Source organism: Apiospora hydei (assembly GCF_038363865.1).
Source record: "Apiospora hydei strain CBS 114990 chromosome Unknown utg000004l_segment0_segment0, whole genome shotgun sequence".
Taxonomy (NCBI): Eukaryota; Fungi; Ascomycota; class Sordariomycetes; order Amphisphaeriales; family Apiosporaceae; genus Apiospora; species Apiospora hydei.
The window spans coordinates 8266041-8280708 of NW_027117363.1; the positions used below are offsets into that span (position 1 = coordinate 8266041).

Below are 14668 nucleotides of genomic sequence, written 5' to 3' on the forward strand. Positions count from 1 at the left end.
ATGCAATATGGTCTCTGGGTACTAGAGATATAGCCAGGCTTGGGCAAATCTCAAGAATGAGCAGGTTTGAAGTCCATTTGCCTATAGTCACTCGCACTTGGCTCGCACGCCGTAAGATAGAATCCACGTATGCATATATATTCCCTAAGGACCGAAGTTCGTCTTCGGTGTTCTCTTTGAGACTCGAAAAATAAAGTATGTTCTGTCGTTATATAGCACTATTAGGTTGAACTTAATTTTTCCAGCTCGGACGGACATTGATGGCTGACGTTGGATAGCACTCACTGAGTGTCTCTTACTGTGTAAGGTATCGTTCTTCTCCTGGGTATGGCATGGGGATCTTGAATACTAGAATGAACACAAACCAAGTGCCCAGGCAGATAAATATCGCGTGAGGCAAACGAAAAGACCTCGAATAATTTATCCCCACCCAAGCAGGTGGGAGGCGTGAGTTACCGGCGGGCGGGTTTGCCAAGATTACGGCCAGGGTCAGTTGGACGCTGTACTGGCAAACAGAACGCGTCGCCTATGTTGATGAGTCTCAATATCGAGCCGAGACAGTCCTTGAGAGTAAAGTTGTGATTCTCGAATATATTTCTAGAAGTGTCATTTTCCTCAATGCAAAGGAGACGATTAATCATCTAATATCCAGCGTTGAAAAGAGAATAAGTGCATGTGGGCATGTACACGTAGAAGCCTGTGGTGTTTGTGCAGTGTGCCTGCCAAGACTTGTTGGCTACTGTATTCACAGATGGGACGAAGATTATACAATTCAATTGATGCACGCGGTTCACATAGTACCCACGAGAGCTCTGTGTCTCTGGTGCACGCAACGTGGATTGTGCAGTAACCAGCGTGAACGAAACCACGGCTAGGCGTTTGTTCACGATCGCGACATGAAGCTCTCACGAAGATAATCCGAGCTGAATCATGAAGCTACATCAGTGTTAGGTAAGAACATCAAATATAGCGGCATAGCTTTGAAGCTTGGGCCATTTCCTTACCTACCGTTGACGTTTCCAATGATCAAAGGGGAGCTAGAGCTGGGTGGGACTAATCTGATCGCGTAAAGACAGTCGTCCTGCCCCTACCTCACTCTCACTCTCCAAGCACAGGCTATTGGACCAACAACGCGTGGACCAATGATCCCACGCCAATCGACCCGAGACGCCAATCGAAAGTCGCGTAGTACACCTTTCCATCGTCAAATCATCACCCAACGCCTAATGCGCCGCTGGCTCTAGATTCATTTACTCTTTGGTATCGCCGGTCCCGAGCCTCCCAGCCACTTGCCGAGTAACCAGTATTCACTTTCGCAAGTATTTGCGCAGATAAGATTGATACCTTCCATACATGCACAACCTTTCTCTGCATGCTTTGACCCAGCAACAGCAACTTGCAGGCGGCTAAGTTGTCGGAGCTGTCACGTCCCGCCTCGGATTTTCCCTTCGACGCCTCCCCGCGCACCAACCAAGACACAGCTTCCCGCTTCCTCTACCATCGCCCACGCTAGAGAATCACGTCAATCATTCACCACGCGACCCAGTCGCCCCTACCTACGACCAAGCCTACCGACACCATGGCGCGTACGAGGGACCAGGAGCCCGAAGAGGACGAGCAGATGGAGGATGAAGAATTGGTCGACTTGCAGTTCAACGAGACGTTAACATGGAGAGCGGGCAAGCCCATCGCTACGAGCGAGCTCTTGCGCCGACTCGAAAAACTGTCCAAGGAATTGGTCGATATGGAGCAAGACACAGTCAACAAGGAATCGCTTCATGATGTTTCGAAGCAGCTTGCGTCGCACAACCTGCTGGCGCATAAAGAGGCAGGCGTCAAGGCTTACACCGCATCTTGCCTGGTCGATATCCTGAAGCTTTGCGCTCCAGACGCGCCATTCACACCATCACAGCTGAAGGTTTGTTTGGCCCTTCCCTTTCGCGTTGCATTGGCCGGGCGGTCTCTAACTGGTAGGCAATTTTTAGGAAATCTTCAACCTTTTTATCAAGGTCGTCCTTCCCGCGCTGTGGGACCCAACACACCCCTACAACAAGCAACACAAATATGTCCTTATGTCCCTGGCCGATGTGAAGAGTATTCTACTCGTCAACGACTTACCTAATGCCGAGGATCTCCTGCTTTTCCTCTTCTCGTCAGTCTTTGACGGCATATCGGGGGCCGCAAAGTCTACCTCGGGCGAGCAAGTAGCAAAAGATGTCGAGTATCATATGACCGAGATCCTCGTGACCTTGGTCGATGAAGGCCAAGGACTGCCGCCGACCGTATTGGATGTGATAATGGCACAGTTCTTGCGGGCGGCTCCTCCAGGTGGTGCTAAGAACAAGTCGGAGCTGAATGGGAACCAGACAACACTTCTACCGAAGCAGGAACCTGAGGCTTATGTTGTGGCAAAGACCATTTGCAATTCTTGCCAGGATAAAATGGCGCGATACGTGAGCCAGTACTTCAGCGACGTGATCATGGATGTGACTACTGGCAAGGCGGCTACCAATGGTAACGACGACGAGGGCGGATCAGAAGACGATGAGCCCGCTGGTCCATCCGAGGCCGACTTCAGAGAGTTACGAAAGGCACATCTCCTTCTCCGGGAGCTGTGGCGTGCAGCCCCTACCGTGCTCCAGAATGTGGTGCCGCAGATCGATGCTGAATTGTCTGCCGATAACATCCAACTCCGTTTGTTAGCCACAGAAACACTTGGAGACATGATATCGGGGATTGGCGCTGCTGGCCCGCCTCCCGCGCCTGCGCTGGATCCAGCGGCGTACCCGCCTCTAGGGCTGGATGACGACGGCCCAGAACATCCCGAACTCAGCATCCTGAACACACCTATATCGCCTTTGTCCTTCACGCAGACTCATCCTCAGGCCTTCCACAGCTTCACTGGTCGACGGAATGATAAGTCGCCACTCATTCGTGCCGCCTGGACTACTGCAGCAGGCTACATTGTCTCGACATCAGCTGGTGGCATTGGCCTAAGCCGAGAAGACGAATCGACATTCCTCAACGGTCTACGCGACCGATTAAACGACAACGATGAAAAGGTCAGGTTGGCCGCTGTCAGATCCATTGAAGTGTTCAACTTCAGAGACATTGTGATGAAGTTGGGATCAAGTGGAGGTGTGGACAAGACTGAATCGTTGCTCTCGACCCTCACCGATCGATGCCGTGACAAGCGACCCGCGATCCGAGTCGAGGCCATGGCATTGATTGGCAAGCTCTGGGCTGTTGCTACTGGCGAGCTCATGGCCGGGAACGAGATAGCCAATGTTCTCTCGAGCGTGCCGACTTACGTTCTCAATGCATTCTATGCCAACGACCCGGAACTCAACCTGTTGCTGGAACGGGTTATATTCGACTGTCTTGTTCCATTGTCCTATCCTCCAGCCAAGGGCAAAGGCTTTAAAGCTAACGGCAACTCTCAGTCGCAAGCGCAGTCGCAGTTGGCAGATCAAGCTTATGACCCCGATAAGATTCGAGCCGAACGAATCCTGCTTCTTGTAAAATGCATGAGTGACAAGGCGCGCCGAGCCTTCTTCGCGATCCAGACGCGGCAGCCTCAGTTCGCACTGGTCGTTGAAAACTACGTCCGTCAATGCGAGGCGTGGAACGGTGGCACCCCCGAACGGAATGCAGAAATGACGAAGCAGAATCTCAAGAAGACGATACACTACATCTGCTCCTTCTTCCCTGATCAGCCCAAGGTGGAAACCGACTTGTACAACTTCGCAAGTCTGAACGATCGTCGAAGCTATCAGCTAATCAAGTTCGTTATAAGCCTTGAAAGCGATTTTAAGACAATGTACCGAGCTATCAAGGAGTTCAACAAGAGGGTACAAGGCTCTACCAAACCACAGATCCTGGACACCATGGTCCCTCTGCTCTACCGTTCTGCGTACATCATGTTCAACAAGAGTCATCTGTCAACTTTCATTGAATGCTCAAAGAATGACAAGAATGGTCTGGGTCCTGCTGCCCAGCAAATTACAAATGAGATTTCGCAGCACCTCCCGGATCTGTTCAAAACACATATTGGAGAACTGTGCAAAGATTTGATCGAGTCTGCCCCGACCGCCACCAAAGAAAACGATGTCAGTGTGGTCGAAACCTTGAAGGCATGCTCCTCGTATTCGCGCAAGTACCCCGAAAACTTGCCCGAAGACAGGAAGTTCATCCAAGCGTTGACAAACTACGCTCTCTATGGCCAACCTCCCAAAGCTGCCAAGTATGCTGTGAACATCCTGATGGCTCGGAAGAATGACAAGAGTATGGTGGCTGCTACGGACCTACTCGGTCGGATTACCAAGGACTGGGGTCCAGGAAAGCCTCATTTTCTGAATAAGCTGGCTGCAGTGAGCCAACTAGAACTTCTTGCGCCAAAGGTTGCTGCGGATGCCAATGACCAGATCATGGATATGGTACTCCAGAACGTCCTGCAGAAAGTACGAACAGAGGCAACAGAATCCGACCCGGAGTGGGTAAGCGATAGTGATATGGATGAGGAATGCCAAGAGAAGTGTTATGCGGTTAAAGTCATCGTTAACCGGCTTCGCGGCATCCAAGAACCTAGTGAGGCGAAAGACGTAACACTCATGACATTCAAGCTTCTCCGTACATTAACCAAGAGAGACGGGGACCTCTGCAAGACCACAGACACACCTGCGCATCACAGATCGCGACTTCGATTACTTGCAGGGCAATCAGTCCTCAAACTTTGTACTGCAAAGCAGTTCGAAGAACTCTTCTCCCATTCGGAGTTCAACAGGCTGTCGATCCTAACACAGGACCAATGTGCGGAAGTACGTCGCGGGTTTGTTACCAAACTCCAGAAATACCTCGTCAATGGCAAGTTAAGGCCACGGTTCTACACCATGATCTTCTTGACCGCTTTTGAGCCTTCGACCGAGTTCCGGCAACAAATCGAGACTTGGATCCGCTCTCGAGCGCGTCATTTCCAGGAGAACAAACAGACTGTTATGGAGGCTACAATGGGCAGGCTTGTCTCCCTCCTGGCACACCATCCAGACTACAATTGTGATGCAAACGACCTTATGGATCATGCTAGGTATTTGGTCTACTACTTGAGTAATGTGTCCACCGAGCAAAACTTCGGCATGATCTTCAAGTATGCGGAGCGTGTAAAACAAACACGGGATGGTATCAATGCTGCCGAAAGTGAGAAACTCTACGTAGTCAGTGACCTGGCAACGGCAGTCTTGCGAAAGTGGCAGGAGCGCAGGAATTGGAGCTTCCAAGCCTACGCTGGCAAGGTTGGGCTTCCTGTGGGATTGTACGCCGCGCTGCCCGATCATGATACCGCTCAGAAGATTGCCGAGAAACAATATCTACCTGAAGGCACTGACGAGCGTTTGGATGAACTACTACGGTCTCTGGACAAGAAGAAGGTACGCCGCTCACAACTACCTCCTCATAACCCTTTCCTACAATTTGTTCTCAGAGTTGACATCATCGGTCCACAGAAGCGCAAAGGCATCGATGAACGTGGCGACGGTAACCAGTCCGCCAAGAAGACAAAACTCACCCAGTCAAGGACCCCCAGAACAAAGTCCACCAAATCAGCAAGGACTCCTACGACGAAGAGGTCAGCGGCCAAGGCCAAATCGTCGGGCCGGTCGAGGAAGGCTGCTTCCTCCTCGTCCCCTGGGCCTGAGTCGGGTGAGCGCCGCCGCAGTGGCCGTAGCAAGGCAAACTCGTCATACATCGAACGCGACTCGGACCAAGACGACGAAGACATGCTTGAGGGTGTTTCGAAATGGGAGTACTACGACAAGACCGGTAACAAGGTCGGAGGTGATGACGATAGCGATTCAGAATCTACTCTTACCGAGGTCGAGGAAGAAGGAACAGAGCCGGAGCCGATGGAAGAAGACGGCGAAGATGACCAAGCCGAAGCTGATTCGAAGGCACCAGGCAAAGACGCCGCCGAGGACAGCGATCTGAGTGAACCGCCCGCAGAAGATCCCGAAGATGAGGTAGAACAAGTTGAGCCGGAGGCCGAGGCTGAAGATGAGGCTGGAGATGAGGATGAGGCAGAGGCAGAGGATGCGGAAGAGGAGGTGGAAGAAGAGGAGGAAGAGCCTCAGCCTCAACCTCGAGCCAGTGCACGGAAGGGTAGAAGTGCTGCTTCAGCAAAGTCGAAGACCCCGCCAGCCAAGCCAGCCAAGCCAGCACCCAAAGCAGCAGCGGCTAAGGGGAAAAGCGCAGCTGCCAGCAAAGCCAAGCCCCAGCCTGTCGCCTCTGGCCGTGCCACTCGAAGTCGGAGGGCTGCGGCCGATGATGCGGAATAGTGTAGTCAAGTAAGATGAGGTCTGGCTGGAATTGGTCCTGTCACTCCCTTTCGTCGACGGTTTCATAGGTGGCAGTTCTTGATGAGAATGATGATTTCAAATTTTTGGAAGTGGGCATTTATTGATTCTTTGGGGGACAAAACATACTTACCCAAGAGTGATATCCTCTGCATCAGTCTACACACAATGGTTACCTCCTCGACCTTTCTTGGTCTAGGCGGAGCAACAGCAAGCTTGTGGATGGAAGTGCTTATGGCGACGAAGGCTCGAGGGGCTCTTGAGCCCGAGGCCGTTCTTAAAAGTGTATGTATTACGATTATACCCTTTTCGTGTGTGCTATTTTACCTCACTCATTAACAAGTCATCCTGTATATAACTGTTGTGATATTTTATGCATTCATATGTGATTTCGAGTAGGAGCATGGTGTCAAGTTCTTGCTGCATTGGTGCGCAACCCAACCATCCAACGTCTTCACCGAATTTGCCGACTTCGCGGGCCATGCTAGAGCCTCTTGAATTGGCACGTCCCCGGGTTCTAGGTCGGCAGCTGCTCCTCATTCGTCCCTCAACCCTTTTGCAGATCCGGCGCATCTGATTTCATTTCATAGCAGGCGCGCGGGTGGTGCTGTCCCATTTATCGGTTGATCATTGTCAGCGAAGCAGGAGGAACAGAGGGGGCGGTCGAACATCAAGAATACGGCTATTTCTTTCGTTGCAGGTGGCCAAGTGGTAGAACAGTCCGGTCATGCACCGTCTCAGAGATCTTCGATACAGCTCTTCGATTTGCCTACATAGTAATCCCACACCTACCGAGAGGTCTTCGGATGTATCCCCATACCCCGAAAGCATTTCATCAAGGAGCATGGGACTTAATATGATCAGCGATACGCGCACTACCCTATTTTTCCTCTTCTTGTTTTCTTCTGGGTTTTTCTTCTTCGCTTTCCCTCCCTTTCTTTTAACTCGGTCGAGTCGGGATATGTTGAGGAAACAGACACTGATGGACCGAGGATAATTGTACGAGTCGGTAGCAGTGACAAGATACGCGAATAGAAAAGGGTTATATATTTGTGCTGGTAATTTGGATAAAAGTGAAGTTATTCGCGATGGGGGAGGGAGAGTGTTCGGTCGGCAAGACATGTTGCCATGTCAGTAGGGAAAAGACAGCTACGGCCTTGCGACATCACCGCACAGTTAGAGAAGAGGGGGAGAAGGAGTCAGAGAAGCAAGGCTCTGAGATTTGAAGCTTTTCTACGATGGGCTTTTTTTTTAGAAACAACTCGAATAGATATGGCCCCTGATGGCGAGTGCTGAACTTTGTATTGCATGTATGATGTGAATGCAGCAGTACTTCATGTCTAGTTCTGCCTGGTCTTCTTCTTCATCATGAGTCATTGGCCGATTCCACTTCATTTTTATTGTATTTTAATACTTGGGTGCATGTATGGAATGGTCGTGTTAGATGCCATGGTGGTCACATGGCGATGTAGCCTCTCTGATGTCACTTGCCAGCCACTGGTATCATGTTGACTGCTTGAACATCAAAGTAGCAATTCAATGCATGCCATAGATTGGGATGGTATCTAGGTTACGGGTCATCGCATGAAGAAAGGTAGTTTGGACATCAAAGAGACAGCCGGTGATTGACAGGGCGGCCGCATTTCTCCTGGCCAGAAACCAGGTGATACCACTCATGATTCGTGGGAGGACATCAGCAATTATCGAAGTTAGGGATTTTGCCATGTCGTTATGGAGATTCTGCTCCGTCAAAGTGGCAATGGATGGTTAGATGCTATGGCAATTTTGGAGGGAACTGCCCTTTCTCACCTGCTGGTCCTCCTGCAACTGATATTCAGGGGCTATCATATCAGGAAGCGTGTTTTGAGAGGCACCCATTGGGACCAGTTGTACAGAGGATTTCGAAATCAGCATTATAGATTCGAATCAACAGAACCAGCTGTGTTAGAGAGGTCATCTTACCCTAGGTACAGGTACCTACCTCCCAATGCTGCTGATCTTGACAGAGTGGACCCATCACTTTTGAGGCATCCAGAGTGACCACCAACAGATCACTCTTCATTCACATGAGGTGCCTGAGGACAATCAATTTTTTATTTTATTCTTGCCCTTGACCGAGCCCCACTGATCTTGGTGTTTCCCTTCTTGGTCTGCAGCACATAAAAGACCAATTTTCCTGCCAACCCTCCTTCTCACCAACCACACCGTCCACCACAATCGTTTCTCCCTCCATCACCCACCCCATTCACTCGTTTGGATTCACTCGTCAGGACTCGCGTTGTTAGGATCTCTGTATTCCTATCGTAGATTCACTTTCTTCTTCATCTAATAATCTGCCATTCGTTACTTGCACTCGGCATCCATTTGACAAGGTATGTACACATCCTCTTCCCACACAGCCTGCCCCCTTGCCCTTCTCCCAAGTCATCATCTCGTCAAGAGGAAAACCCTTTCCCCTCTGGTAGGCGACCAAGAAGCATCATTGACAGAATAATTCTTTTCTGTATTCTCGAAGCTGTTGGTCCACGCCTGACAATCTCGAGTTCCACCTCCTCCTCACCCTGCCTAACCTGTCATTTTGGCACTTCACTTCGCCCACTTTCTTCTTTTCCACCTTCGACTCCCACACCCACCCAAAACCACATTCATTTGTTTTCATTTCACTCGTTACTAACTCGCAACCCTCAGCAATTCTACAACATCAACTTGTGACAATGCCCTTCTTCGCAGCCCGCGAGACTGTCCTCCCTCCCAACATCAAGGAGGGAGCTGACAGCTCCTTCTACAGCGATGGCAACACGCTCACCACCGGCAGCAATGGCAGCAAGAAGCAGCGCAGTAAGTTTTTTTCTTCTTTCCTCTTTCCCCTCACATTTGTAATTTGACTTCGAAGTGATCCTGGTCCTTACTGATTTTCCAACTTCAGTCCCTCGCAGCACCCCTGTCCTGCTCACTGTCATCCTGGCACTTGTGACCATTGGCGTGTCTGTCGCAGCCGGCATCTGCTTCGTTCTGCACATGCGTAAGTAATTCCTATCCTGTGACTTTCGAGACCAGCCCTTCTCACTATTTTTCCAGGTCTGGTTGACAATGTCGACAACTTGATTGCTGGCGAGAAGATCCCCATCGCTTCCAGCAACACCCAGATGGGTGGCCTGGGCAAGCGGGCTTACTCATACGGTTATCATACGACCGCTAACACGACCTTGACTGTCTCGTCCACTGAGTCTGATTATTCGACTGTCTCGTCTTCGACTGAGTCTTCCGAGTCTACTGAGACCTCGACTGTCACTGTCAGCTCGTCGGCCTCTACCACTGAGACTGTCAGTGTTCCCGCCACTGTGACTGAGACTGAGACTGCTACGTCGTCCTCTCATGCCAACTCGACAGCTTCTGTCACTGTCACCTCGTCGGCTCACACCACCGAGACTGTCAGTGTCCCTGCCACGGTGACTGATACTGCTACACACTCTCATCACGTCACTTCCACCATTACCATCTGGTACAATGGCACTTTCGTTGCTACCGCAACCAAAAATGGAACTACGTCGACTGTTTCTGGTAGCTCTCTCACGACCGAGACCCTAGCGGGCCCGTCTACTGTGGTTGTCACTGTGACCATGACTCCTCCTGGTGCCCAGTCTGCGACTGTGATCACTAGTTCCGCCCTGGAGTCTAGCACCGCTACCTCTACAACTGAGTCTACGTCTGGTAGTTCATCTACGCTCTCTTCGTCGTCCTCGAGTTCTACTCCTGGTGCTACCACCTTTACGTCCACCCTTACGTCCGCCTTGGTCGTCGGCAACTCGACGATTTCCACTGTGACCATGACAAGGCAAGCATAAACTATTCCCGGTAACTTTGAACCATGCTAACATTACCAGTGTTGATGCTGTCAATGCTACCAGTTCCACCACTTGCACTGAGGAGACCAGCGAAAGTACCACCAGCTCTGTCAGCACCTCGAGCAGCACTCCCAGCGTGTACACAAGCGTCTTCACTACCCGAACCACCGGGCTCCCTACGCGGACTATCACCACGTTCATTACCCCCACGGTTTCTGCTACCGCCTCTGAGGCGTCCACAAGCATCAGCACTTACACCCTCAGCTCCGGTGCTGTTGAGACGGTCACTGTGGTAGTTACCAAGACTGCCTCCGGCTCCGATTCTTCTTCTATGGAGGAGTTCACGAGCACCAGCACCTATACTGTCAGCTCTGATACTGTTGAGACTGTCACTGTCGTGGTCACCGAGACTGCCTCTGAGTCATCGGCCGAGGAGTTCACAAGCACCAGTACATACATTCTTAGTTCCGGTGCTGTCGAGACGGCCACCGTAGTGGTTACCGAGACCGCCTCCGATTCTTCTGTGGAGGAGTTCACAAGCACTACTACTTATACTGGCAGCGCTGATACTGTCGAGACCGTCACTGTCGTGGTCACTGCAACTGCATCGGAGACTACTGCATCAGAGTCCACTGAAGTTGTCACCGAGACAGGTGTTGCGACTGTCACTGCTTTTGTCACCCAGACTGCTCTTGTCACTGTGACACTGACGGCTGAGGGTACTTGTGGTCAGAGCAACACCACTGTGACTGATACCGTTGTGCCGGTCCCTGCCAGTACATCATCGGCTGCAGTTGTTGCACAGGGCGGTGCTACCGATTCCTCGACGGAAACTATTCCAACCACGGTCTCTGCCTCGTATCTCAGTGTACCTCTTGTTACGATCGGACCTAGCACCACTGCTCTTGTTACTGCCAGATTTGATCACGACATTCACTGCAGCGAAAGCACAAATGATACCACTGTCACCTCGACGACCGAAGGTGCTGATGGTGCAACCGCTTCGTCCTCGGCTTCGGACTCCAGCACACTGCTGTCGCATAGCATCTCCGACTTGACCTCTTCCTTCTCGACTGCTGATACCACCACGACTGTTATGCCAACTGCCATGAACATGACCTCGTCGGTTGTTGGCACAGGTGATTACCCTGGCACCGTTGCTTCAAGCACTATTACCGTCTCCGTCAATGCCAGCAGCAGCGTCACCAACACGCCGACTCCTCCTGTTGTCACCTCGGGCTCCGACAAGAAGCCTGGTGTCCTGTACTGGGGTAGCAACAATGGCGGCGGCTCTGCCACCTGCGCCGTCATGCTGGTGACTATTATCGCCCTTCTCTTCACCTAAGAAGCAGGCTGTTTCTTGTTCCTGTCTCATGCCCCGATTGACACTGTTCATGACCAATCAGGTTTGGACTATGGGTTGACTGGTTGGTGAGACTGGGGAACCGGAAAAGACGCAACGATGGTTGATAACACTGATGTCTGCGGAGGAATTCCACACGATCTCAACTAGATTCAGTCGTGGACATTTTCTCATTCAATTGCACATTGGGGTTTTCATTTGATGTAGGATAGATCGAGATGCCCAACCAATTGGGGGCCATAATACCAGATTCACTTGTTCATAGATGCCATGTTTTCTTCTGACTGTGCAATGTGCTTTGTGGTGGTGCTGCGTTGGGTTGGTAGCAGTTCCAAACATGTAGAGAAGGCAGGCTTACGGCGGCGAGGAATTGGTCCGTCTCCGTCGGAGCCGGAGACTTCCAAGTTCCAACATGGGTTCTCGAAGGAAGGCAGCTGCGGCTGAGCAACTTCCTTCAATTGCTTACTTGCATGCAGGCAACGAAAATCCGAATAACTTTTGCAAAAATGCAAGAGAACAAGTTGGAAATGTTTGCATTTGCTCATTTGGTGTTTTCATGAAGTTACTCGCATTCAGGGCGCCCATAATCAATCATCCAGTCGGTTCAATGGACTCGAGAGCATTACAGCAGAGGAAGACGGGCCCGCGGGCTTGTCTGACCTGCGCCAAGGCCAAGGCTAGATGCATCCCGTGTAACAACCCTCTGAAGTGCGAAAGGTGAGAATATATATATATATTGGGAGTGATATTCTTGTTCCTACTGTGACAGCACCGATCACTACTAACTTGGAGGCGTGCAGGTGTGATCGCCTGAAGAAGCAATGCGTCAAGCAGACCCCGGCTCCGCCCAAAGCACGAAGGGATGCCAAAACCCTCGCGAGAGTGGCGGAATCTAGGAGTGCGCCCGTGGTTGTCAACACTCCAACGGAAGCAGAATGTCTGCCGGCTCAAAGCACAATACCTTGTGGTGGGAGGATACCACATGGAATGTTGGTCATGTTTCCCGAAGACGCCTCCCCCGAAAGCGTAAACCACGAGGACGGAGCCTCACCTGAATGGCCTGTAGGTTGAAGTCGGATTGACTTGACCCTGACCCACCCCCTATTATTGCCGCCTCGGAAGCTGATTCTTGGACCAGGAATTCGCTGGGGACACCACCAGCCAGTCTGATGAAGGAGCTCGAACTGCGGGCCCATCCGCCTGGCCACAAGGGGAGGAAGGTGAAAGGCTACTCAAAGAATACCGGACTAACACGATGCATGTATTCCCATTCGTCATAGTGCCACCATATATGTCAGCTGCACAGTTGCGCAGCGAGCGGCCGGTTCTCTGGAAGGCTGTCATGCTCCAGGCTTGCTTCCTCGAGGGCAAACGGCAAGTCTACATGGGTCGAAAGCTGCTCCAGGAGTTGAGCGAGGCACTATTGACGAAGCCGAGGAAAGGGTTGGATGTCCTCCAAGGGTTGCTGCTATATATTGGCTGGTAAGGAGACCTGGCCTCTTTACCGCAAATGATGGGTTGTTCAGTTGCTGATTTGTCGTTCTTAGGTTCCATTATGCTTTGAGCACCTTCCAGGTCACCAATCTGTTGGGCCTCGCGCGCTCGTTATGCACCAGTCTTGGCTTCAACGAGAACAAGACCGAGATGGGACCTCACGAATACGGATCTGAGCAGCTCGACCAGATGCGCGCCTTTGCAGGCACTTATTACTTGAGTACATAGTAAGGAAGAAGGCACCCCTGAAGGATAGGCTGTTGTATCATTTAGGATCTTTGCTGATATTTGGATGCGCAGTACTTTCTTGACGAGCAAAATGCCGGATGCACTTGGCAATACGGCCTATCTGCAGGTTGTGTCGCGCATCATTGGAGCCAAGGCCGAGTATCCGACCGACGCCATGCTTGTGCATATGCTCGAGATACAGCAGATTGCTCATTCGATATCCCTCGCCTTTGTAGATGGTAGCAACAGTCTGATGAGCCCAAAGTTTTCCACGCTTCCGTTGATCATGATCGTGAAGGGGTTCCAAGCCCAGATCGAGAACTTCAAGTCGAAATTGCCTGTCGGGTACCTCGAAGAGAATGGTAAGTCATGATTTTGCAATTTCCTTGGTCGACTCTCCAGCGTTTACGGCATCATCTACTAATACCCAACTCTTCTGGCAGCTGTCCTTATGGCCCACGTTCAGGTCGCCGAGATCCTGCTGTACGAGGTCGGCATACAGGAAGGCTTGTGCGAAGCCGGGAATCTGTCCTGCATGGACAGAATCGAGCTCCTCTGGACTCTCCACAGCACATGCAAGGCCTTCCTCACGCTGCGGCTACAGTCGACGCCGCACTTTGAGCCCCGATTTCTCTGTATCGCGAGCTACGACTTTATGTACGGCTTCATCACCTGCCTGAAGCTGACAAACCTGAACGAAGCTGCCCGGCTGGGACCTCGAACACGTCCGGCGGGATCTGCGCTTGGAGGAGTTGATCGAGCAGCTCACGGGCCAGATGCAGAGCATGATAGCGCGCCGCGAAAAGGGCGGCTTTCACTACTGGTCGCCTGAGGAGGACCCCTACCGCCGACTTATTGATCTGCTCCATGGCTTGAAGGGGTTGCTGGCTACAGTGGCCTCGACACCGACAAAACACCCGCCGCCGTCACAACCACAACGCCTTCAGCAAAGGCTGCAGCAGAATGTACGACAAGAGGAGGAGCAAGGGATGGGGAATATTTCGCAAATACCAACGCCCCGGCCCAGGATACCGTGCAGGATACTATTTTTGATGAGTCCTTCGGCGTGGAGGCAGTAGCAATAGAGGAGGACATGGGTAGTAGCGACGTGATGCAGACATGGGAAGAGGCCTGGAGTGACATGGTGTTTAGCGTAGACGACTGGGGTCAGTCGACATCTTTTGCTCAAGACCCTCTTCTGCCCTTTGGCTTCCTGCCAAGCTGAGAGTGTATATATATTGCAGTACAAATGTTGTTGTCGCCCTGTAGCAGCTGTCAACTCCCTTTACTGGATGCTTTGCTACAGGGTTAGCTACAGGGTAACTAAACACAGGAAAAAGCAAAGGATAAAAGGGTATAAAAAAACATTACACCACACACCATAATCGTACAAA

The 14668-nt window shown here is 51.4% G+C and overlaps 3 protein-coding genes across 3 annotated transcripts; all 3 read left to right on the forward strand.

The window, feature by feature from the left end:
* Positions 1-1579: 1579 nt before the first annotated feature.
* PG997_005089 (uncharacterized protein) lies at positions 1580-6326 on the forward strand (the record flags this gene model as incomplete). The annotated part of the gene is made up of 2 exons (XM_066809404.1): positions 1580-1918; positions 1986-6326. 2 exons carry the CDS (start codon positions 1580-1582, stop codon positions 6324-6326), a joined length of 4680 nt encoding a protein of 1559 aa, XP_066673022.1.
* A 2732-nt stretch (positions 6327-9058) lies between these two features.
* PG997_005090 (uncharacterized protein) lies at positions 9059-11534 on the forward strand (the record flags this gene model as incomplete). The annotated part of the gene is made up of 3 exons (XM_066809405.1): positions 9059-9182; positions 9423-10128; positions 10229-11534. 3 exons carry the CDS (start codon positions 9059-9061, stop codon positions 11532-11534), a joined length of 2136 nt encoding a protein of 711 aa, XP_066673023.1.
* A 1014-nt stretch (positions 11535-12548) lies between these two features.
* Positions 12549-14499, forward strand: PG997_005091 (uncharacterized protein; the record flags this gene model as incomplete). The annotated part of the gene is made up of 6 exons (XM_066809406.1): positions 12549-12614; positions 12691-13034; positions 13100-13273; positions 13347-13636; positions 13718-13999; positions 14153-14499. 6 exons carry the CDS (start codon positions 12549-12551, stop codon positions 14497-14499), a joined length of 1503 nt encoding a protein of 500 aa, XP_066673024.1.
* Between the last annotated feature and the right edge of the window lie 169 nt (positions 14500-14668).